Genomic DNA, 25357 nt, shown 5'->3' with positions numbered 1-25357 from the left:
GCCTACAGCGGTTTTTGTCGGTGTTTTATTTTTAAAAACAGGTGAATCCACTTTTTATACATCATTGCACTTCAACAAATACACAGAACACGAGTTCATGCAGCTACAGTTACGCACATCATGAGAACCCTGGTGGGTCTATTTCTACAATCTTTAAATCATGAGAAATTACAGTGTCAAACTAAAGAGGAATAACTAGTTGCATAGAATATCACCATGCTGTAACATTTCATCATTTAAACAAAACAAAAAAAAAAAAAAAAGAAAATTATAAAAGTTTGCCTGAATTGAATGTACAAGAATATGTCGAACACATCAGTGCAAAAGGATTTGAGAATTTACATGAGTTAACAAAAAAAAAAAATCACTTAAAAAGCAATCATATATATATATTTATAAACTGAAGGTTTGTTTTTGTTTCCAACTGCATCCCACCACCACCAGCAGCCCCTGGCACCACCCAGCCCCGACGCCCAACAGGACACCCCGCGCTCCATGGTTAAAGCCCTTAAGGAAATTCCAATGTCCCTGCTGCGAGCACCGGCCCGGCATCACTCCCTCCTTCCAGCCATACAGTAAGGAATGAATATCAGCAGCTTCAAAATGAACCACAACGACTTCTGGTTTCCCCTCCCCCAAATATAAATATATACTGTATATATCTTTTAAGTTTTGCTGTACTTTACAAAAGAAGTCTCACTAGATGGCAGCGGTGCGGTTTGAGCGGTGCCGAATTTAACAGCTACAGGAAGTAAAAAACAGCGCATGCGTGAACCCGCCTGGCTACTGCTCGTGTAAAGAGAGGAAAGGAGGAAAAAAAAGCAACATTCACAGCACATCAAGCCCAAAAGAGTTTACACCTTCTACACGGAAGCATTATTAAAATTCATCTGGCTAGGTCATCCTTGCAGGAGAGGCTAAATAAGGCATGCGTTAGACAGTCATATTGTTGCTCACTTGGAAAGGAAAGAAAAACAAAAAAAAAGAAATCAGACAGAACTGGAGTTCTAGAACCAAGAGTTCCAACCCTTAAATTTAGCAGGTCATATTGCCATCAGTCTCTCAGAAACTTAAAGCTCTAAAAAAGAAACGAGAAAGAGGTGCTAGTCAATGGTGAACAGCGCGAGCCGCCGCAGCCTGCAACCCCCGCGCTCCCACCGGGGCTCCGCTTTTTATGGGAATCAATCAGGAGGGCTCGGCAGCCTTGCCCACACTTTAGCAAGCAGGGCCTTAAACCCCCCGCCTGTCTGAGGAAATCAATGTTTGGTGCCCACCCGTGGTCCCTGAGGTGCAGCAGGAATGTTTAATGTTTAATGTTTAATGCAGGGAAGGCTTTGCTGCTGCCCCCCAGCACTGAGGGCAGGAGGGCTGGGCCTGCCCGCTCCCGGCCGGGCGCAGGCAATACTTACATGATGAGCATTTTTAATTTGTGTTTCTCTGACGTAAGTTTTTGTCTTTGTGATTGTTTGTAGAATTGGTTTTCCTGCAGAAAGGGATGGGAGAGAAATGCATCAAAAATCAGTCACAGGTACAGGGAAAATGGATGTTATTTGTACTTAATTAGGCAGCGTTTCAGCCTTCCTTCAACACAGTTTTAGCCTTTAGATTTTAGCCCAATATTTGTTTTCTAGCAAGATGTTGCTTTTCTTTCCTCCGGTGCTAAGAAACGCACCAGAAGGCCCAACACCATCTGTAATGTCACATGCAATATCAATCCTATGATTTATCACCTCCCACAACCCCCCAGATTTTTTTTCCCAAAAACACACTTACATTGGCCCAGCTGGTTCATCATCTGCAGCAAGCATCCCGAGGCACCAGGGAGAGACAAGGGAAGGAAAGAAAAAGAGAGTCAGTGTTTGTAGGGGGCCACAACGAGCAGCAAAGTGATCTATCTACAGCATCAAAGGCCATTCCAGTCGGGAGTGCAAGGATCATGGAGTTACTGCTCTGGATTCGGGTTTAATGGCAGGTATGTTGCTTCAATGGGTTTAGTTAACACTTGGAATGCTGGTCATGAAGGACTGCAACTGTAGCGGACAGATTGGTGCAACATGATCAAGACTCATCTTGTCCCCAAGTTCCAGTGGTTCAATCTCATAAAAAATAGATGAGGAGACAAACCAACGGTTCAGTTGTAAAATCCTGCTGGATGTTTGCTTGCATTGACTTTTTTTAAATATTTATTTTCATTTTTAAGCTGTTTTTCCACTGCTGATGGGTAACTCCTGGTATATACCCCAGAGGGTACACACCCCACACTCATTTTTCCCCACAGATGAAACAACCTCTACACTCCCCTTTTTTCTCAATGTTTAATTAGAAGGGACCAGGTTAGGAGGAGGCTGAAGGGGAACACTCATTTCCAGCCCCAGCCATGGTCCTTGGGCAGCAGCATCCAGAGTCACCAGGAGGAGTCGGGGTGCTGGGACACCTCTGGACACCCTTCAGCTGCACAGGACTGAGAGCACGTCCTGCCCATGGCCCTTGGCAAAACTCATTTAGGAACAGGCAGGGGGCAGGGAATCTGCCAATGAGGAATGTTTCATATCAACTCTCACGACCAATTGGGCTTTGGTTTGGAATTCTCAAACACCATTTTCACCCACGCTGTAGTACAGAGGACAAAAATGCATTTACACAACAGTACAAGAGTCAATCCAGGAGCCCAATGCTCCCACAGATGGATTTTGGGGGGACCAATTCAGGCCCTGCTGGTTTTGGCACTTGACAGTTGCCGTTCCCACCTCGTGCCGGAGGGATTTTTCAGGGAAGTCTTTGAGAAACTCTCAGCAGGATTCCACAAGGGTGCTTAGTGCACATGAAGCAGTTATGGAAATTACAGTCTTACAGTGTAGGCATCCGCATGAGCACACGCCAGGAGTAATGTCAGGGAGAGGGGACATTACTCCACCTGGGCCCTCGAGGCAACAACGGAGAGGCAAAGCCACCGCTAGCACAAACAGTGACCAGAACAGAAAATACTTCAAAAATAAAGAACTAACCACAAACCAAGAGCTTTACAGCCAAAGTAACAGACTAGCGACACACCGGTGTCCACAGAATTCCAGTACCAGCAACAGTAACTATCGGACACGGTACAGAGAACTGGGACTAGGAAGGACAGCCAGACATCAATGTGCTGTTGTATATACAGTGAGATATACAGAGACACATCAGGTACTCGAACACAAAGCACAGCAGAGGAATCTATGGCTTCCTTCCACAAACATCTCTGGGAACCAAGGATCCGAGAGCAGCCCAGCTCCGGGGGGACAGCGAGCCCTGGCCCCGAGGCCAGCGCTGCCTCCGAGACCCAGCTCGGCTCCACCAAGCACCATCCACTGCTTTGGGAGTTTGTTTGGCTGGACTTCAGCAATAGCAAACTGCACCTCGGACACTCGCTACAAAATAACCTTTATCCCTTCTCTGCTCAAAGATTTAAATGCCCGCTTCAGATCAGCAAGTTTGTGTTGTCAAAAAAAAAAAAAAAAAAAAAAAATTTAAAAAGCAGCTTCAAATTGATAAAGGCTGCCATTGGTGATTCCTCACGAAGATCCCACAAAAAAGCCTACTGGGAATACTCTGGTGGATCCTCACGACTGCTCCCTGTCCCATCTCTAAGCTAAACCACAGATAAAAAGACCAAGGGAAATTCCCAGTCAGTCATTAAGTGCTGGCAAAGCATCCCCAGTACAGTACAGACACAGACCGAACCCTCAGCGAAACCAGGGGCAACAGAACAACAGAAAAACCAGTACAAAATCAGACTAAAGAAAAGGTTCAAAACAGCAAACTGAAATCCAAATTAGTTGTGAACGTGAATGAGGAAGTTTTCAAGAGTGTTAACGTCATGACTTGTGCGTTGTATAGACTGAAGCGGAGGTTAAACAAACTCCAAAGCATGCAGAGCTCTCACTTACCACCATTTTTTAAGGGTATGATGCAATTGAAGGGGGGAAAAAAAAAAAAAAGAAGTCATAGTAACCGACAAGATCAATATCACCCAAAGCTTTAATGCCACAGCCCTGCTCTAGGACAGTCAGCAGCACCTATGCACAGAAAGGTCCCCAGCACTGGGAGCAGCCACTGAGCCCCTCCTGCAGGACCTGCCCTGGCACTGGGATCGCCACAACCCCCCTGCTCAGAGCACAGCAATGACCCCTGTCACAGGCAGGCCTTTCCTCAGGCATGGGGTGACCTGCTCCATGGGCTCCCAAAACTGCACATTCTGAGCCAAAATGGGAGATGTGCTGCTTGGCTTAACACAGGTAATCAATCCCTGCAGGCAGAAATAGCTGGGACTTAAAACTGGAAGATGATGACAAGTAGATCTCCCTTAGCTCCTCCACTTGGATGGCAATGTGTTTTGTGCCCCCCCCTCCGATTTTCAGCCTTAATTTACAGGCATTTTGTATGTCACTCAGTTTCTTTCACCGCCTTTGGAAAGCTACAGGGTTTATTTTTAGTATCAAATTAATCCTGGGTAGCATCTTGTGACTGGAGAAGTTAAAAATGAAACACTAGCGGCTTCTTCCAGCACTAAGATTCCAATTTTTGCTTCTGAAGGGATTCTACATCTCAGCTCATGCTTTAAAACCTGGAAAGAATCAATCCCAGCCTGGTTTGGGTTGGAAAGGACCTTAAAGCCCATCCAGTGCCACCCCCTGCCATGGGCAGGGACACTTTCCACTGTCCCAGGGTGCTCCAAGCCCTGTCCAGCCTGGCCTTGGGCACTGCCAGGGATGCAGGAACAGCTCAAAGCTCTGAAGGAGCAACCAGAGCCTGTAACAATTCAGGGTCCTGTGTCCATTCCCACTGGGATACAGCAATGCTGCTGGGAACAGCTGATGGATATGGCCTCACTCTGTACCTGCCTCACCACGACAAATTTAAAGTGTAGGAGAGAAAGATGTGCATAAAGGGAAAAAAAGCCCCACCAAAATCATTGGTTACAAAAGGTAAATGGTTGCAGTTAGAACAGTTTGTTTCTTTCAATTACTTACAGTAATAGCAGGAACAGGGAAAGTCAAGAAAAAAGCAAAAGAGGGTTAGAAAGAATGTGGGGATTGGGATGGAGCTTCTGCAGAGCCAGGAGAGGAAACACATTTAGGGGAAGTCTTTGGATTAGGCTGAGGAATGAGAGGGGAAGAAGGAAAAGGGAGGTGTTATAACCCAGTCACCCCAGGGCTATGGATTTCCAAGTACAAACCACTCCCATTCCTATGGGGAATGGAGCCAAGGGGTTTTACCTTCTACTTACCCCAGAAAACCCTTTAAGCCAGGGGCTGTGCTGATTTTGGACTACTGGATGCAACACCAGCAGAAAACCCTTCCTTTAGGAGCTCTGCTAGGCTACCCTCAGCTGGTGCTGGCTGAGCCAAGGAAACCCAGCAGCTCAGGCTGCACTACAGAGACAAAGCCATCCATTCCCCTCTCTCCCTGCCCAGGGCAGCACCCTGGCATTCCCTGCTGGCACCTCCTCCCCTGGGCATGCAGCCACGTGCCAGGGCATGCCAGCTCATGCAGCTCCGACCCCCAAAGCCATGGAAGCTGCCTGTGGCCAGCCCCTGTGGCTGTGCCAGCCCCTGTGGGTGTGCCAGCCCCCTGTGGGTGTGCCAGCCCCTGTGGCTGCTCTCTGGACGCTGCCTTGCCAGGTGTAAGGCAGGTCAGAACTGACGTTCTGAGAGGATGCAGGAATTCAAGCGCCATCTGCCCTCCCTTCCTCCTTCCAGCACGGGATTTGGGTGTGCTGGGAGAACATCCACAGCAAACCCTGCTCCAGGCACCCCCTGATGCCACTGCTTTGGTGGAAACAGGGATTTCATGGGTGCAATGTTCCTTTTCCTGCTCTCCAGCAGCAGGAAAAACAATCAGCTCCCAAATCAGAGTCCTGAGAAGGAGGAAACATCAGCCAAGGAGCTCCTGAGCAGCCCTGGCCCGAGGCACACCAAGCAGCTCACGGACACACAAAGCCAGGTCCATGCAAAACCGAGGCCTGCAGTCAGGAAATGCCAAAGTTAAAGGAGAGTCCCTGCTCTGCCAGCGCCTCCAACAGAGGGAACCTTCACACTGAACTGCCCCAAGTGCACCCTGGAGCCCATCACCCTCCCCAGCCTCCCATGGGCACGCTGAGCCAGGGCACGGGAAGCCTGTAGAACATGGAGATCTGAGGGAAAGGGAAACATTCAATTGTTGCTTTGGGCTGGCCAGGCAGAATTTCCACGTGCTGGGGAAAAAGTTCCAGAGGCCTGAGGGATCTCACCCAGAGAACACTTCCCAGGAACTTGTCCCAGGACCAAGTGGGCACTTGTGCCCAGCACCAGGCTGGTCTCACCTGAGGAGCTGACCCAGCACACCCCAAACGTTGTCATTTGTGCAGGTTTAACTGAGCCAGCCCTAAAGTATCACCTGGGCACAGCATGAGGTGAGAGCTCAGCGTGGGCACCTGCAGCTCCCAGCAGAATGCAAAACCAGCAGCTCATCCTGCACTGCCCAGTCAGGAGCCAAGGTGTGCTCCAGCAGTTCATTAACAGCTCCTTCTGCTCCAAAAGCCTTTGGTTTTCCTGAGGAAGTGGATTTTCCACAGGAAGTGGCCACGTTTAGCAGCACTGGTTTTCTCCAAATTTTAAAACCAATCCTTAGGAGTGGTCTGAGTAAGCCACACTTCAGTTCTCTGTGCACTCCTCTCAGCAGGCCAGACGGTGGCCAGGCCATCAGAGGACTCCTGAGGGACAGTGGCAGACACCCTGAGGTGGACGTGTGGCACCTGCACAGTGGGGACACCACAGGTCCAACACCTGCACCCAACCCTCGGGATCTTTCCAGGATCTGCAGCCAGAGCCATCCCCCGGCAGGACGTGCAGCAGATCCAGTGGGGCCAGGCACTCTCACACTGCTGTGGGACACAGGCTGACACACCTGGGGACGCCAGAAGGGCGCTCCAGAGTTATTCCACCCTGGGAAGAGGGGGTGATGGTGCTCATGATGAAGCAATCCCAGTGTCTAAATTTGGAGAGGTCCAAGAAGAACACTCCCATCCCAGCAGGAAGGGCAGCACCACCTCATGTGGAGCTCTGCCATGAGCACATCCCTAAAGGTGAGCAATTCCCACTAACACCAGGGCTGGAAAAGCCAGCAGAGCTCCTGGCTGTGCCAGCTGCTGTGGAGAAGGAGTGCTGTGTGTTTGGCCTCAGTGCTGGCTCAGCCACAGCTCCCTCTGCAGCAGCGGAGGCGGAGGTGGGATTTTCGGGGGGAGCTGAAATCCCAAACTCCGAGCCATTCCAGCATTAACTTTGGCATTTCGTAACCATATCTTGAAAGTAAGAGAATTCAGGATAACCCCGGTCAAACATCCCACGTGTCAATCAGGAGGCTCCTGATGATTTCCCACGTGTGCATTTGTACGTGCCATGCCCCTGGGGCGTTCCCCACCACGGCAGCACGGAAAGCTTCGGTGCCACGATGGAAAATGCACAACTATCCAAGGAATGTGGCACTCAGGGTGGCATGGTGCCAGCTGCGTCCATCAGCCAGGCAAACCTCATCCCCAGCTATGGACTGTCACACTCAGCATGGATTTCTCCTGCAGGAAAGGGGACAGGGAGAACATCTGACCCCCATGGAGGTGTGCCATGTCACTCCCCAGGGCTCTGCCTTCACAACAGCAGCCCCAGTGAGCACTGGAGTGACCTCAGCTCCCCGGCTCATCATCCTGGGCAGCTCCAGGGGGATGATGAGCCTGCATCCCTCGGGTACCTGGGGAGTGGCCACACCAGCCAGGAAAGCTCCAGCCTTGGAAAGAGGCAGGGAACTCTTCACTCCAGTGTGATCTGCTCACACCGCAGCCAATTCCTGTTGGATTCCATCCATTTGGGGCTGTTGGCAGGGAATATTTGTGTATCAAATTCCCAGGACCTTGTTTTGGTCCTGGTGAAACTCCATCCAATGAAAATTCTGAATGTGGGGAAGTGTGATCACTGACATGGAGGAGGAGGAAAATAAAAATTGACTGTTCCAAGTTTTCCGGGCTGGTGGAGGGCCCTGAGGCCACGCTGAGGGCAGGACAAGCCCTGGAGCCACTGGAAGCTGTTAGTGATGCACAGAACATGCACTACGGTTCAACAGGGAGCTCCACCCTGAGAGCAGCCCCCACACATGCTCTGTAAGCAGTTAGTAAGTGCTACTCAAGGCTTACAACCAAAGCTGGTTTCCTCTGGGGATGCACAACCTCAGCCAGTTCTGATCCAAGCCTCGGCCCTGCTCCCGTTATTCCATTTGCTGTGCTCCACGAGCTGTGCCCACCCCACACACACATCACTGCCCCACAGCCACACCCAGCTGCCCTGGGGAACAGCTCTCACTGCAAGGGCTTGGCCAGCCCAGGATGGTGCTGAGGATCCCTCCAGCACGCTGCCCTCCACCTGCCCCATGGCTGTTCCATCGAGGTCCTGCAGCACCACGACATTCCTGCTGCTTCTCCCAAGGAGTCCTCACAGAGGTTTTCTTGCTACAAACTGGAGTAAGCTGCTAGCAGCACATTAAAGGCTGTTTCTCAGCATTGGTCTGGCAAATACTCAGCCTCACACTGCCCCTTCCCCCAGCTGTGCACAGAGGAAGGTGTGCAGGAGCTCATAGATAAAAGTTACTACTAGTTGTATGTACCAAACACAGATGAATTAATTAATTATTGCTACCATCAAACCTGATAATAAGCCCTATTTTTGTAAAATCTAATCAGAGGCTACAATAGATACAGGTTCCAGAGCATTCCTTAACTACACATTCAGCTACACAGCAGAGTAAGAGCCCTCCCCCCCTCTCTGAACCCTGCACACATTTTAGTTCTGAAGCACCTTTGCAGCCCCAATCCCTTGAAGTGCAATGATTCCTTGGTTGGAGTGTAATGTCCCCCGACAGCCCCAGCCCAGTGTCCATCCACGGGGAGAAGGGAATGCCACCAGGAGTGAGGGTGCTGCCAGCTCTGCCCTGTGCTGCTCCTTGGGGCGCACACACAGAGAGATGCGACAAAGCCTTAAAGACATCCACAACCCCCCTGAGACCCCTGAGATCCAGCCCTGTGGGCTTCATGTCCGGAGAGGGAGGAGAGGAGCAAGGCAGGAGCGTGGAGCGGGGCGGGCTGTGCTGCTGGTCCTTCCTGCAGAGCGGCTCCTCCAGCAGCAGCAGCAGCAGCAGCAGCAGCGGGGCCGGGCGGCTCAGCGGCGGCGCGGGGCGCACTTACCGTCGGGAACTTCGTCCGGCCGCTTCCGCTTCTCGTAGATGACGATGATGACCACCAGGATGACGATCTCTGCCAGGATGCCTAGAAAGGGCCACAGCGGGGCCAGGTGGCTGCGCACGCGCAGGATGGTGGTGACCGACACGGAGCCCACCTGGTTGGTGGCGTTGCACTGGTACTCGCCGGGGTCCTCGTTGATCTGCAGGTTTGTGATGCTCAGCTCGGTGTAGTTCTCTTTGTTGGAAATGAAGAACCTGCCCGAGGAGTTGTTGATGTCCTGGCAGAGGGACAGGGGTGGGAAATGGGAACAGCTTTAAGGCCTTCGTGGCACGGGAACAGGAGATTTGAGGGAGGAGGCCAGGCCTGGTGTTTGTCTCTATAAACACCACAAAGAGAACCTGCACTCGGGGCTCTGATCACTGCCAGCACTGAGCCACTCCTTAAAACCTCCAGCTCACACTCAGCAGGGAACACTCATCCCATCCTGCTATTTGCTTCACTTTCTGGCTCCATCCATCCAATCCATGCAGCAACAGGAAACAGCTGGGCTGGAGGGTTTGCAAATTCCAACTCCTCTCTGCTATTCCCACTGCTGGTCACATTTTCCTGCTCACTACATCACTGGCTACATGGAACAAACAGATCACCCAAGCTCCAACAGGGATCACTGCCACCTCCTCATTTAAAGTCTTGTCAGCTCAACCAGTAAAACTTGGAGGAACTTATAACCCAGTGTGTTTTTAAATCACATTTCTAAGTCAGTCTTGCAGTTTGCAGCGAATTTCAGAAAATCGTTTCAGGGTAAGTTCTTAAATTTGCCCAGCAGTGCAGTGAGCAATTTTTTTCACATACCAGTAATATAAACATCAAGTTTGTATCTACATATTTATTTTACATATTTATATTATTTATATATAAGTATCAATTTTATATTCACCCATCCATCCTCCCTGCTGCCAGAAATACCCACCTTCACTCACACTTAGGAGGGACTGCACGTTGAGCAGTCACAAAGCTCCTTTAACAGCCCATGCCCGACCCCAGGGTGCTGCTGTCCCCCCCCCAGGGGGTCTGGGCAGGGTTCCTGACCCCATTCCTTACCTCAAACACGCCATTGACCTTCTTGCGCCACACCCACTCGGGGTGGGGGAACCCCACGGACTTGCAGTACATCAGGGCCTCCTGGCCCTCGTTTTTGTTCTCACTCCTCTTGTGCCCAGTGATGTCAGGAACGGCTACGAGACAACAGAGCAGCTTGTAAGTACCAACAGGCTTCTTTCACTCACCTGCACACAAATCCCTCCTGCTCCCTGGAAGTTGGCATTGCCACCCCAGGGATGTTAGGGATGAACTCTGTGTGTGTGTGTGTGTGTGTGTGTGTGTGTGTGTGTGTGTGTCCCTCAGCACAGCCATAACCCCTATGCTCTGTGTGTGTCCCTCAGCACAGCTGTAACCCCCGTGCTCTGTGTGTGTCCCTCAGCACAGCCCTAACCCCTGTGCTCTGTGTGTGTCCCTCAGCTCCAACCCCTGTGCTCTGTGTGTGTCCCTCAGCCCTAACCCCTGTGCTCTGTGTGTGCCCCTGGGAGCAGCTCTAACCCCTGTGCTCTGTGTCTGTCCCTCAGCTCCAACCCCTGTGCTCTGTGTGTGTCCCTGGGAGCAGCCCTAACCCTGTGCTCTGTGTGTCCCTCAGCCCTAACCCCTGTGCTCTGTGTGTGTCCCTCAGAGCAGCCCTAACCCCTGTGCTCTGTGTGTGTCCCTCAGAGCAGCCCTAACCCCTGTGCTCTGTGTGTCCCTCAGCCCTAACCCCTGTGCTCTGTGTGTGTCCCTCAGAGCAGCCCTAACCCCTGTGTGTCCCTGGGAGCAGCTCTAACCCCTGTGTGTCCCTGGGAGCAGCCCTAACCCCTGTGTGTCCCTCAGAGCAGCCCTAACCTGTGTGTCCCTCGGAGCAGCCCTAACCCCTGTGTGTCCCTGGGAGCAGCCCTAACCTGTGTGTCCCTCGGAGCAGCCCTAAGCCCCCCCGAGCTTAGGCTGGCTCAGGGCAGTGCCTGGGCTGACCCCTGGCCCAGCAGATGGCCCCAGGCTGCAGGGCCCACCTTTAAAGCTGCAGCTCCTAATTACAGCACACGTGGCTGGATGTGTGATGGCAGCTCTGAGCTGTTAATCCAGCCCAGGCCAGCCTGGCTGCTCCAGGAAACTGGAAGTTCCTCCAGAGACTCCCCTGCTCCACCAGCACACTCCCTGCAGGTGCACACAGAGCCAGCAATTCCAGCTGCAGGCTGAGATCATGAGGGGAATTTCTCAAAAGGAACAAAAGCTCTCGTGCCAGCAGACAGCAGCTGAGCCTGCTCTCCCCAGAATTGCAGCACTAATCTTTGGGAAATGCCTGGCAAGCTGTTCTGCTTCCTCCTGTGCTGTGTCAGAGGGGTTTGGGTGCAGGGAGCATCCCGTGCCTCAGATCCTTTTTGGAGTGCAGCAGCATTACCCAAATGAGACTGTGAAGCGCAGCAAAGCCAGGGCTGTAGGAAAGCCTGGGCTCCAGCTCCTGCTGCTGTGTGTTCACCTGGGCAGGCACACAGGAGAGGCCCCAGGCATCCTCCAAGTGCCCATGGGAATTCCAGCAGCATTTCCAACTCAGCATTTCCAATTCAGCATTTCCAACCCAGCATTTCCAGCTCATCATTTCCAACTCAGCATTTCCAACTCAGCATTTCCAGCCCAGCACTTCCTGGGCCTTGCAGGAGTCCTGTCCAGAGGATGAAGCCCAGCCAGATGCCAGCTCTTTAGTTCCAAGATGATGCCAAAACCATTACACCGTGATAGGTAAGAACAGGCCAAGAACAAACCCAAGGGGTTTATTTAAGAAAACTGACACCCAAAATGTGTCATATTGCCATATCATCAATATGGCAATGCCATATCATCAATATGGCACAAACATATTTTATGAAAAATCCTTTCCTTAGGATTTTTCCTCCTGAGAAGCTGAGAGGCCTCAGGAACAAAATGTAAACATTGATTATCTGCTGCTGTGGAATGCAACAGGTGCATCTGTGATTGGTCTCATGTGGTTGTTTTTAATTAATGGCCAATCACAGTCAGCTGGCTCAGACTCTCTGGTCAGTCACAAGATTTTATTATCATTCCTTTCTATTCCTTGCTAGCCTTCTGTTGAAATCCTTTCTTCTATTCTTTTAGTATAGTTTTAATATATCATTTTCTTTTACTATATGATACATCATAAAATAATAAATCAGCTTTCTGAAACATGGAGTCAAGATTCCCATCTCTCCCCTCATCCTGGCACCCCTGAGAACATCACCACCCAAAATGCATCTTTCCACATCAGACATAAAAATACACTGAGAGACATAAACCCTGATCTGCACGAAGGCACCAGACCCAAACAACCCCCTGGCCTTGCACAGACAGGAGCTGCCAGAAGCTGAAGGAAGCTGGAGGAGCATTCCCCACCTGCCAGGGGCAGAACACCTGGAGCAGCTGGAGCTGCTGAGCTGAATTCGTGTGCTCAGGCAGGAAATCACTCAGCCCTGGGCTGGCAGTGCTGGGCTGCTGCAGGACCCAGGCCCTGTCCCCAGCCTGGAAAATGGCATTTATCCCAAATAATGAAGGCTCCGGAGGGGACTGTCACCTGGGGACACACTGAGAGGTGCCACCACTTCCCTGCTGGGCCTGGGACCTTCTTAAAGCAGCAGCTGGGTGAGCCCCCTGTGGCTTTTGCTTCCTGGAGGAGCCCAAGGAGGGATCTCCTCCAGCCCAGCGGTGACAGGGACAGGATCCCAGAGGTGGCACTGCTGGAATGCCACCAGGGGCTGCAAATGGGAACATTCCCATGAGGATGAGCAGCAGTGGCACTCAGCAGCTCCAGGCTGCTGGCTTCCAGTGCCACCCTGAGCAGAGCTGAGCCTGGAAAAGGGGACAGGGCCAGCACTCCCAGCTGGCCCAGTTTGTGTCAGGCTGCTGGCAGGGAGGGAAGGGACAGGAAAGGACAGGGAACACTTTCTGGGACACCTGCACTCCTGCTGCAGGGTGACACAATGACATTGCAGAAAAGGAGAGGCCAGCTCCCAGGGTGCTCCCAGGGAGATCCCAGCAGTGCCCAGAATACCTCAGCTCCTCCCCGGCTCTGCTGGGCCAGGGCTATTCCTGGAGCACCCAGGGGCTCTGGGCACTGCTGGCGTTTCAGTGCCACCAGCAGACACCAACCCAGCACTTTCTGTCCCAAACAGTGCAGGGAGCAGAGTCCTGCTGGCCCCACATCCCTGGGAAGCTTTTCAAGCCAGGACTGCTCCTTGCACCATCTGCTCTGTGCCAGCCAAAGCCCACGGTTGATTCCTTAGGTTTAATTTTTCTGTTCTGTGTTGGTGACAGCTTTAGCTTTATATTAAGTGTTACTGGGATCTTTTCACAGGACAGTGGAAACAAACCAATCCTTTTCTAGCTGGAGACTCAAGGACAATCTCTTCAAACTTCAGGCCCAAAGCATGATGTGAGAAGAGGAAAGCAGGCAAGCAAGCAAAGAGGATGAAACTTCATCATTTGAAGCTGTTAATTGGACAGTTAACTCCTACATGCAAATGGACTAAAACTTATAAAAATGTGAGATCTCATGACCAAGCTCTGCTTTGCTTCCATCTTGGAGCCATTGGGGCACTGCCAGGGTGTGCCCTTTGAGGGCACTTCACTAAATCTCCCTTTTATTCCCCTTAACTCCATCCAGCCTCTGCTCCAGCTCCTCAGGGCATCAGGGTGAGGCAGGTTTAGGTGGGAAGGATTTGGATTTCATGCCCCTGGCAAAGGGAGGTTTGGATTCCTGAAAAATCCTCAAGGTGGGCTGGAAACACCTCACAAAGAGCAAAAGGAAGCAGAGTTAATTTAAATTAACTGCTACAAAACAAAGGGAAAATAAATAGACATTCAGGCATGCTTGACATGAGAGGAATTCTAAGCAGCAAAGTTTTAAACCTAAACACAGGAGGAAAGGGGTTTGTGGCAGGGTGACCATGGGGCTCCCAACAGGCACAGAACTCAGCGTGCAGCAGCTTTCCCAAGGGTTTGGGGGTCACACAGCCAGGAAAATTCATCTCCTCATGTACAGGAGGCCCTCAGCCCTTCCAAGCCCTTTACCACTGAAAAGGAGAGGGAAATTTAAATGTGTGACACCTCCAAAGCATGGCCCAGTTACCTTCAAGTTTCTCATTAAGAGACAAAATTAAAGCAAGGGCAAAGCACCTAAAAATATTCCTGCACTGAGGGGTGACCTGAACAGGGCTCTGGGAAGTTTCTTTTTCTGGTTATGACTCCAACCCCTGTCTCCCTGTGGAGCTTGAAGGCACCAGGAGAAGGGGGAATGTGAGAGGACTTTTGTGGCTCAGAGTGCCCAGTTTAATTTATTCCTCTAGAGAGGAGCCAGGCTGCAGCAGGGGTTTGCTGAGACAGCCAGGAACTGAGGTCAGGCTGTTCCCCAGGAACAGGAAGGTGCAAAGGGAGCAGGAGGAATCCCTTGGTGAGGCAGGGGCAGAAAGGCCTGGCAGGAAGGGGAATGCAAAAGGTCCCTCCAGCAGCTGTTTCCTCTCCCCTTCTGCCAGGACCCTGGAGGAGCAGGGGCACTGCAGAGCTCTCCAGGGCTGCAGTTCATTGTTTGGGGTTCTCTTCATGCTCAGGCCCCCAGAGCTCCCCACCAGCACTGCAGGGATGCTCCAGGTGGAAATGCAGCAATCCAGGATTTCCTTCCATGGGCAGGAGGGGTGCCCTGGCCAGGCCTGGCAGCTCCAGCACCACCACCCCACCAAAACCACCCCAGCCTGCTCCAGTGCCAAGGAAAAGGGGACACGAGATCCCTGCTCCAAGGGGCTCTTTCCCTACACCCAGTGTTTGCTGGATTCCCTAATTCCAGCATTTCCCTAAATTCAGCATTTCCCTAAATCCAGCATTTGCTGCATTCCCTAAACCCAGCATTTTCCTAAACCCAGCATTTCCTGGATTCCCCAAACCCAGCATTTTCCTAAACCCAGCATTTCCTGGATTCCCTAAACCCAGTGTTTCCCTAAACCCAGCACTTCCCTACACCCAGCATTTGCTGCATTCCCTAAATCCAGCATTTCACTAAACCCAGTGTTTCCCTAAACCAAACATTTGCTGCATTCCCTAAACCCAACATTTGCTGCATTCCCTAAATCCAATGTTTCCTTACACCCAGCATTTGCTGGATTCCTAAACATAGCATTTCCCTAAATCCTGCATTTGCTGCATTCCCTAAACCCAGCATTTGCTGCATTCCCTAAATCCATCATTTCCATGAATACAGCAGTTGCTGGACTCCCTAAACCCAGTGTTTCCCTAAACCCAGCATTTGCTGGATTCCCCAAATCCAGCATTTCCCAGATTTTCTAAACCCAGTGTTTCCCTAAACCCAGCATTTTCTGGATCCCCAAACCCAGCATTTCCCCAAACCCAGCATTTGCTCAGCCCCAGGTTTGCAGCTCAGGGCTGCCCCCACAGCTCTGGGGAGCTGAGCAGGAACAACCTTCCCCCCCAGAAGTCCAGCAGAGCTGGCTGAGGGAATCCAGCTTGGAATGAATTCCCAGGAAAGGCACCAGACATTGCCTGGATTTCCAACTGCTCTCACATCTCTGCCCTAAGGATTTTGTTTGTGAAAAAATCCCACAATGGTTTGGGTGAAGGGACCTAAAGCCCACCCAGTGCCACCCCTGCCACGTGCAGGGACATGTCCCACTGTGCCAGGCTGCTCCAGGCCATGGCAGGGACAGGAGGCACAGCACACCAGGGCAGTGGCCCTGCATGCCCTGGCTGCCTCTGCCACAGGCTCTGGGGAAGCTGTTCACAAGCTGTCAGAAAATCCCTATTTTTGGAGCACGAGCACTTTGGCATTCAGCAGCCTCCTTCCCCTGTGCATCAGCAGTGAGAGCTGCACCCTAATTACAATCAGCATCATTACAATTAACTCTGAGTGTAATTGCTCGAGCACCAACAGGAGCCATGCAGGTAAATATGAGATCACAGGTGTGATGGGCACCCAGGTGGTGTCACTGTCCCCACAGCTGCTCCAAGTGCAGTCCCCATTTGCTGTCCCCACTTTCCCAGGAGAGCATTTAGGTGTAAATTACCTGTGGGAAGTGAGTAGGATCAGTTCTCCTGGCATTCCATCACAGCAATTGCCATTTCCTCCCCCAGAGTGAGCTCCCAGCTCCCTGCCTGGTGGCCCTGCCTGGCAGAGCAGCAGCCAAGCCCTGTGGCAAACATCCCAAGGGCCCTGCAGGGACCATCAGGACTGGCAGAGCTCTTGCTCCGCTCCCAAAGTTGCATTTCCCCCCTCCAGGAGTGGTTTGTCCCCTAGAGCAGCCCAGAGGAGCCAGCAGGAGATTTGCGTTTTAATTAACATGAGGAGATTCAGCAATTAGAGCAAAAGGGCAGGATGGGATAGAAAATCCCCAGGAAAAGGAAAAGGAGGAAAATGGAACCTCTCCAGCTGTGTGCCCTGAACACCCAGCCCAGCTCCTCAGGGTGGTGGAATTCCCTTTCCCACAGACTGACAAGGCCTGCCAAATTCCACACAAATTCCCAACCTCAGCCTGGAATTCCACTGGGAATTCCTGACACCAGCACTGCTTTGTGGCTCCCTACAGCCACACCTGTGCCCACTGTGCAGCTTTTATTCCTAATTTCAGGCTCCAGGATGTGCCCATGACCTAGTGCCCACAAACCCATGGCTGCTCCCATCTCTGAGCTCTTTCCCTGGATGTGTGCCAGCCTTTCCCTGGAAATCACAGCTTTTATCTGTGATAACAAATTATTATTTCTGATGTGAACCCAGGCACGGTGAGGAGGCCTTTGCTGTGTTGTGGGGCTGCTGAGGGAGTGCCAGGGGAGGGGACAAGGGGACAGTGAGGGTGCCAGCAGTACCTCTGACCTCGATGGTGGCGTTGGCCACGGGAGAGCCGGAGAACACGAACACACACAGGTACTCCCCTGACTCCTCTGCTCGGGCCTTCAGGATCCTGCAGGGACAGCACACAGCGCTAATTAACACCCCTTAATTGCACCCACTAATTGTGGGTGCAACCATGGCACGCCCACCCTCCCCAGCACACACCGAGGCAGTTTCCTCCCCCAAAACACTCCTTTTTTATTATTTGTATTATTCTTTTTCAAATTATTCCTTTTTAATAATTATTTTATTTATTATTAATTATTTTATTTATTAATAATTCTTGTCTTTATTATCATTCCCTTTTTTAATAATTATTTTTCAATCAAGTTAAACAACCCCTGCAGAAGAGCACAAACCCTGCAATAAAATCATTTGATGACCCCTGGAAACTGCTGAGACACATGGAAAAAGCTGCTCACTTCAGGCTGAGCGCTGACACATTCACACACCCAAACTCCAGTTACAAAGTGAATAATTTCAGATAAGGAACTCTGCAATGGCAGAGCAGCTCAGCAGCACACGGAGCCCCTGCAGGCACGCCCAGAGTGAGGAGGGGAAGGACAAGGGGGGTGCTGTGACTCTCCCCAGCTCTGGTGGCCATCAATCATTCATGACACAGCTCAAGGCTCACAGGAGCTCCCTGCAGCTGGAGCAGCCACCCCGAGCTGGATGAAGGGCTGGGAGAGGTTCACCCCACTGCCAGTGCTAGGAGAGGCAGGATTTTTAATTGAAGCAGTTTAATCTCTAAATTCTGGAGTTTTCTGGATGATAAAAGTAGCCAGCTCTGAACTCCAAGCACCAAAAACATCTGACAGCAAAACAAAGTGACTGAAAAAACAAGAACCTGAGAGCTTAAGAGAAATAAACAGAATATAAAAGATGAACCAATGTAAAATATAAATAAATAGGGGAGGGAAACACCCTCTGTCAACTACAGCTGTGCTGCTGCTGCTTTTCACTGAGAAAACCTGGAATTCCTGGATTTAAAATGTAACCAAAGCAAAGGGCAGAGAGAGCCTGAACTCCAGCATCAGCAAAGCAGCCCAGGAGTGCTCAGGAATTCAGGATCCACTCTGCAGATGGAAACTTGGGATTTCTCCAGCTGGGAGTCCCCCATTCCCTGGGGACAGGGGACTGTGGTGTTCTCCCACTTCACTCCTTCCTTCCCCAGCAGTGCCTAAATCCTCCTTTACAGAGGAATTTAGAAGGAAAAATCCAGCCTGGCTTGGAACAGCCTCAGCCAGGCGCTTGCTGGGCAATACTGGGCAATTCCCAGGAACCCTGAGCAACACTCCAATCCAGGGAAGCTCCCAAAGCTCAGGCCAGGGCTGAACACTGCACTGAGGAGGGTCAGGAAGGAATTATGAAAGGAAATTAAATTCAGTTTTCAGTTGCAAAATTAACAAGGTAATTCAAAATGAGCTAAAGGGGAAATTGAAAGGACAAATCATTAATCAGGGTCAAACCAACTTCCAAAATGCTGTGGGTGAGAGGTTGCTTTGCTAAGGCCATGGAAACCTGAACATCCCCTAATCAGCATAATTACAATTAAATATCCCCTAATACAGCCTAATTCTGTTTCAGTGAAGCAGGGGAAGGGACCCCTCTGGAGACAGAAAGCAGCTGGGACCAAGCTGTTAAAATGTCCCCAAAGAGCTCTTTAGCTTGGCTTAGCATGGAACTGGAAGGTGGGTTTGCTGTGCATGGGAAGGAAAAACCGGGCAAGAAAAGCACAGAGGGAACAGACTCTGAGGGCAGCACTGAGGGAGCTGCACGGGATCCACCAGCTCCAGCCAAGGCTGGGATCATCCCACAGCCACCAAATCACGACCAAACCACCCCACCCACACCTAGGAACAGCATCCCAGCCCATTCCCATTTCAGCTGGGATTTTGGGCTCCAGGACAATGTGCAACAGCAAACCCACTCATGAGCCCTGGAGAAGAGCTCTGAACTGGCTGAGCCACCACTGTGGGACCACCAGGAGTGCCCCTGTCCCCTGGCTCAGCCCAGGCCACCCGGACCTCGTGAATACCTCAGGAACCATCCCTGCCCATTCCCATCTCTTATTCCAGCTGGAATTTTGAGCTCTGGGATGATGTGCAACACCAGACCCACAATGAGCCCTGGAGAAGAGCTCTGAACTGACAGAGTTTGAGCCACCACTGTGCCCTTCTCCAGAGAAGGGAGCCCAGGCCACCCACACCTCAGGATCACCATCCCTGCCCATTCCCATTTCTAAATTTCAGCTGGGATTTTGGGTTCCAGGAGGATGTGCAGCAACAAACCCACCCATGAGCCCTGGAGAGGAGCTCTGAACTGCCAGAGTTTGACAGAGCCACCACTGTGGGACCACCAGGAGTGCCCTTGTCCCCTGACTCATCCCAGGCCACCCATACCTCAGGAACACCATCCCTGCCCTCCCCAGGGCACAAACACCATCCCATCCCTGCTCTTCCCAGGGCAGGAACACCATCCCCACCCATCCCCATTTCTCATTCCAGCTGGGATTCTGGGCTCCAGGAGGATGTGCAGCAACAGACCCATCCGTGAGCCCTGGAGAGGAGCTCTGAACTGACAGACTTTTACTTCAGCCTGTGTAAACTGTGAGAACACCAGGTGTGCCCTTGTCCCCTGGCTCAGCCCAGCACCCACACCTCAGGAGCACCATTCCTGCCCATTCCCATCTCACTCCAGCTGGGATTCTGGGCTCTGGGAGGATGTGAAACAACAGACCCACCCATGAACCCTGGAGAAAAGCTCTGAACTGACAGACTTTTACTTCAGCCACCACCGTGAGAATACTGGGTGTACCCTTGTCCCCTGGCTTACCCCAGGCCACCCACACCTCAGGAACCCCATCCCTGCCCATTTCTTATTCCAGCTGGAATTTTGAGCTCTGGGATGATGTGCAACACCAGACCCACAATGAGCCCTGGAGAAGAGCTCTGAACTGACAGTTTTACCTCAGCCTGTGTAAACTGTGAGAACACCAGGTGTGCCCTGTTCCCCTGGCTCAGCCCAGCACCCACACCTCAGGAACACCATCCCCAGCCCATTCTCATCTCATCTCACTCCAGCTGGGATTCTAGGCTCCAGGAGAATGTGCAACAACAGACCCACCCATGAACCCTGGAGAAAAGCTCTGAACTGACAGACTTTAACTTCAGCCACCACTGTGAGAACAATGTCCTTGTCCCCTGGCTTACCCCAGTCCACCCACACCTCAGGAACACCATCCCCAGCCCATTCTCATCTCATCTCATTCCAGCTGGGATTTTGGGCTCCGGGAGGATGTGCAGCTACAGACCCACCCATGAACCTGGAGAAGAGCTCTGAACTCACAGAGTTTGACTGAGCCACCACTGTGGGACAACCAGAAGTGTCCCTGCCCTCTGGCTCAGCCCAGCACCCACACCTCAGCATCACCATCCCTGCCCTCCCCAGGGCACAAACCCCATCCCTGTCCATTCCCATTTCTCATTCCAGCTGGGATTTTGGGCTCTGGGAGGATGTGCAACACCAGACCCACCCATGAATCCTGGCGAAGAGCTCTGAACTGGCTGAGCCACCACTGTGTGCCCAGCAGGAGCGCCCCTGTCCCCAGCCCAGCACCCACCTGTACTCGGTGGTGTTGGAGGCTTTCCTGGTGCCCGGGATCTCCTCTCCGTTCTTCACCCAGTAGCTGGCGGCCAGGGGGCTGGGGCTGCTGGTCAGGTTGCACTGCAGCGTGACGGCCACGCCGGCCACGTGCAGCACCACGTCCTCGCTGGCGTTGATCCGCGGCTCTGCAAGGCAGGGACAGCGTCAGGGCCGGCCCTGGGGACAGCGCCAGCTACTCTACGTGGTGGCACAGGGGGCGGGAGGGGAGGGCACCACACGGGGGATGGCACTGCGGGACACACGGAGGAAGCACAACCAAACCACAGAGCTCGGAGCGGCCGCGCTGCTGGGGAGAGACAGGAGGGGTTAATTAATGTTTATTGGGAATTCCACACTGCAGGGACACCAGGGACACTCTGTGCTTCCCACAGCAACTCCTGGCGCTGCATGGGAGGCTCCAGTTACTCCTCCAGAGGTTTCTTGCTGGCTGGCACTTGGTTCTTCTTATCACTCTTGCACCTTATCACTCCCTGAAAGGTGCCTGTGCTCAGCTGGGGTTGGTCTCTCTCTCTCTGACACAACCAGAGCACACAGTCTCAAGCTGCACCAAGGGAAATTTAAGTTGGATATTAGGAAAAAGTTTTATTACAGAGAGGGTGATAAAGTTGTGGAATGGCTGCCCAGGGAGGTGGTGCAGTCCCCATCCCTGGGTGTGTTTGACACAGCCTGGACGTGGCACCGGGTGCTGAGGCTGGGCTGGACTCCATGGTCTTGAAGGTCTCTTCCAACCTGGTGATTCTCTGAATTCTTCTCCTTGAGGTTTCAAACAAACCCATTTTTACACAAACAGCACTCAAATTTAGGCTTCTCAGTAATATTCTGCATATTCCCCACCCAAAGGCTGCTGTGGCCCCGGGTGCAGCCAGGAGACTGCACAGGGCACAGGAGGCTGAGGGAGCAGCACCCCAATCTGCCAGGGCAATGTGAGGATACACAGCAGGCTCACATCAGCCTGCAACTGCTTTGTGTCTGAGGCAACCTTGAGCACAAACATTTCTAAAGAACAAAGGCAGCCCCAGTGCATGAGCAGAGCCCAGGAGTTCTGCTGCCTGCTCTGGGGCTGTTCCACTGCACAGCCTCACCTGGCCACAGCAAATTCCCATTCTAGAGGGCAAAACCTTTCACAAGTGCTAAAATCAGTGAGGGCACCGTGCTGCTGTTTGAGAGCCACGCTGCCCTCAGCCCCTGCAGGTGCTGCTGCTCCCCAGCACTCACAGCTGCCTCATTCTCAGCCACAGAAATTGCTCCCCAAACCTGGCTAAAAGACCTTTCTGCAGCAGGGTCTGCAGCATTCTGTGAAAAAGCACCTCACACAGGACGGCAGGGTTTAAAAATGGCACAATTCTTGCTGTTAATCTTAAAAAAAAAAAGGTTTTTAGGGTCAGCTTGGCCTGCAGGCCAGCCCAGAGGCTCTGTGTGTGGAAATGCTGCTGTGAGCCCAACCTGGGATGAATTCCTGACAGATTCCAGAGGTGCAGCTCCAGCTGCTCCTTCCTCCCTCCCCTCTGGCTGCAGGAGGCTGAGGAAGCAGCACAGACATCTCCCTGATTTCTGCAAGTCATCCAAGGAATTTGGATTCTGGAATCTCTGCCATGCCTTGTGGCAACAGTTTGGGATATGAATTTATGATCCATGGAGCCTTTGGAATGCAGGTTATGAAACACAAGGAGAGAACAGAAAATCCCAATTTTGTGTCAGAACCATCCCAGCTTTCCACACAGGGAAGGAACATCCCTGTATTCCATGGCACCTTTCGTGTTTGGATTTTTAATCTAATCCTTAGATTAGTGTCCAGGGAGGAAAAATATCCATCCTCTGACAACCTGCAGCATCCCAGTCCTGGATATCCTTCTTGGAAATCCAGCTCTTTAAATCATTCTTTAACTGCAGAAACACTGCAGTTGCTGTTTGTGTGATTCAATTTTCACTGTGTTTCTGCCTCATTTCTCCCACACTGGTTATTTTATCCTTTCAAGGATTGTTTGGGCCCAAAATTGTTGTGTTATTCTCATATCATGCACCATTCCTGGCCCGCCCTGTGTGCTTTTCCACCCCCAAAAAGCTCATCTGCATTCCCACAAAAACACTGACAGAGCTCTGGGAATATTTTTGGAGTGTGTCTGAAATAGTAACTCAGTGACTGACCTGCAACCTTTTCAGTTTTAGTTTAGCACAACTGAAGGCAGCTGGAAGTTTCATTTCCAGCTTCACCTGCATTTATGTTACTTTGATTTGGTTATTAAAAAAGCAAATTGATGGATCAGTCTCCTGATTTAATTGCAGGAGACAAAGTGCAACTGGAATACTGGGACAGCAGCAGCAAGGAGGATGCTCACCTAGAAAATCACTTTTACACATCACAAAGTGCCCATTTTATGTAAGCTCAGCTTTTACAGTTAAAACCCAAGCAAAGCAACTTAAAAAAAAAAACCCAGCAAGTGAAATTCTGGTTCCAAATGCAGAAGGAGGTGGAAGGCAGATGGTGGCTCCTGGGTGCCAGATTTTCAGAAGTGAGCTGATCTCTGCAGAGGCCAGGACAGAGCCTGTGCTCTGCGGGGCTTTGGTGTCACAGCAGGGTAGCAGCTGCAAACTCAACTCCACTGAGCCACACAATTCCCATTTCCAACACAAACTGAACGGAGCAGCTGAGGCCACCTGGGCAGGCTCAGGGAAGGGGCTCCACTTCCAGGGACACCTTGGGAGCCTCATCCCTGTTCTCCTCCTCTTCCTCCAGCAGGCTCAGGCAGGAGCTGATGTCCACGGGCTCCTCCTCCCAGCAGGAGCAGCTTGGCTGTCCCAGCACACAGGGGAAGGCACTCAGGGTTTGTTCCTTATTGCCCTGCACAGCAGGGCCCCACAGCAGGGGGATCCCACAGAGCAGTGTGAACCCATAGCAGTGTGAACCCACAGAGCAGTGTGATCCCACAGAGCAGGGCCCCACAGAGCAGTGTGATCCCACAGAGCAGTGTGATCCCACAGAGCAGGGCCCCACAGCAGTGGGATCCCACAGAGCAGTGTGAACCCACAGAGCAGGGCCCCACAGAGCAGTGGGATCCCACAGAGCAGGGCCCCACAGCAGTGGGATCCCACAGAGCAGTGTGAACCCACAGAGCAGGGCCCCACAGAGCAGTGGGATCCCACAGAGCAGGGCCCCACAGCAGTGTGATCCCACAGAGCAGGGCCCCACAGCAGTGGGATCCCACAGAGCAGTGTGATCCCACAGAGCAGTGGGATCCCACAGAGCAGTGTGATCCCACAGAGCAGTGGGATCCCACAGAGCAGGGCCCCACAGCAGTGGGATCCCACAGAGCAGTGTGAACCCACAGAGCAGTGTGAACCCACAGAGCACTGTGATCCCACAGAGCAGGGCCCCACAGCAGTGTGATCCCACAGAGCAGGGCCCCACAGCAGTGGGATCCCACAGAGCACTGTGATCCCACAGAGCAGGGCCCCACAGCAGTGGGATCCCACAGAGCAGTGTGAACCCACAGAGCAGTGTGATCCCACAGAGCAGGGCCCCACAGCAGTGTGAACCCACAGAGCACTGTGATCCCACCCAAGGCACTCAGGAGGGAGCTCCCACCCAGCAGCAGCAGCTGGAACAGCCTGGCAGGGCAGGAGAGGCTCAAGGGCAGCCCCTGCAGCAGCTCAGGGGCCTGAGGGAGGGAAGTCCCTGCCCTGTGCTCCCCAAAACTGGCTCTGTACACCAGAATTGTGTCCCCCAGAGCTGCTCTGGAGTGTGCCATTCACCTTCTCTGAACAGGATCCCTTCTCCCAGGGTTTTTCTCCTGAAAGGCCACAGAGAAAAGGAAAACAATTCTTATCTCATTTGCTTCTCCTGTGCTGTGCTCATGTGGAATGTGTTTGGAGATTGGTCACCCACAGGTGATTGTTCCATTGATTCTGCTGTTTGTTGTTTTCACTCTTTGGCCAATCAGGGCCAAGCTGTGTCAGGACTCTGGAAAGACTCACAAGTTCTCATTATTAGCTCTCCTGTATTCTTTAATATAATATAGTATAATAAAGTAATAAATTGGCCTTCTGATAGGATGGAGTCCTCCTCATCATTCCTTCCTTCCTTGGTGGATCTGCACTGACAATCCTGGAGCCCCAGGCTCTCTCCAGCACACAGCCCTCCCTAGCAGACACATTTCCAGGCTCATTCCCAGCATGGCAGAGCTGCTGCTGGAGGCCATGCAAGCACTGCAGCCCTTTGGGAGCCCAAAGGACACGGGAGGGCCAGGGGGGGCCCGGGGTCACTGCAGCCACCCCACAGCACTGGCTCACAGCCGTTCCTCCACGTGCACCAAGGCTGCTCCATTCCCACAGGGAAGGTCTCTGATCCAGCAGTGCCCACAGCAGCACCAGGCTTTGGGGACAGCTCCAGGGGGGATTTTTCAAGGTACCCAAATGAAAAAATCAAGATACAAATAGAGTTTTGTACCCAGTAGGGCATTAAAGGGTTATTTGTGCACAGAGCACAGGAG

The 25357-nt window shown here is 52.0% G+C and overlaps 1 protein-coding gene across 1 annotated transcript in view; it reads right to left on the bottom strand.

Moving 5' to 3' along the window:
- Positions 1-7: 7 nt before the first annotated feature.
- Positions 8-25357, bottom strand: part of NPTN (neuroplastin) — a 49898-nt gene continuing 24548 nt past the window's right edge. Inside the window, exons 3-9 of the mRNA XM_074549763.1 lie at positions 20827-20995; positions 17180-17274; positions 10340-10473; positions 9242-9515; positions 1774-1795; positions 1410-1483; positions 8-1078 (exon numbers count right to left, since the gene is read on the bottom strand). Coding sequence (XP_074405864.1) covers positions 1423-1483; positions 1774-1795; positions 9242-9515; positions 10340-10473; positions 17180-17274; positions 20827-20995 — 755 coding nt within the window. The 3' untranslated portion in view covers positions 8-1078; positions 1410-1422. The remainder of the gene's footprint in view (positions 1079-1409; positions 1484-1773; positions 1796-9241; positions 9516-10339; positions 10474-17179; positions 17275-20826; positions 20996-25357) is intronic.

Source organism: Zonotrichia albicollis, chromosome 11 (genome assembly GCF_047830755.1).
Source record: "Zonotrichia albicollis isolate bZonAlb1 chromosome 11, bZonAlb1.hap1, whole genome shotgun sequence".
Lineage (NCBI taxonomy): Eukaryota > Metazoa > Chordata > Aves > Passeriformes > Passerellidae > Zonotrichia > Zonotrichia albicollis.
Note: the sequence above shows the minus strand (reverse complement) of the source record. Positions and strands in the feature narration are given on the sequence as shown.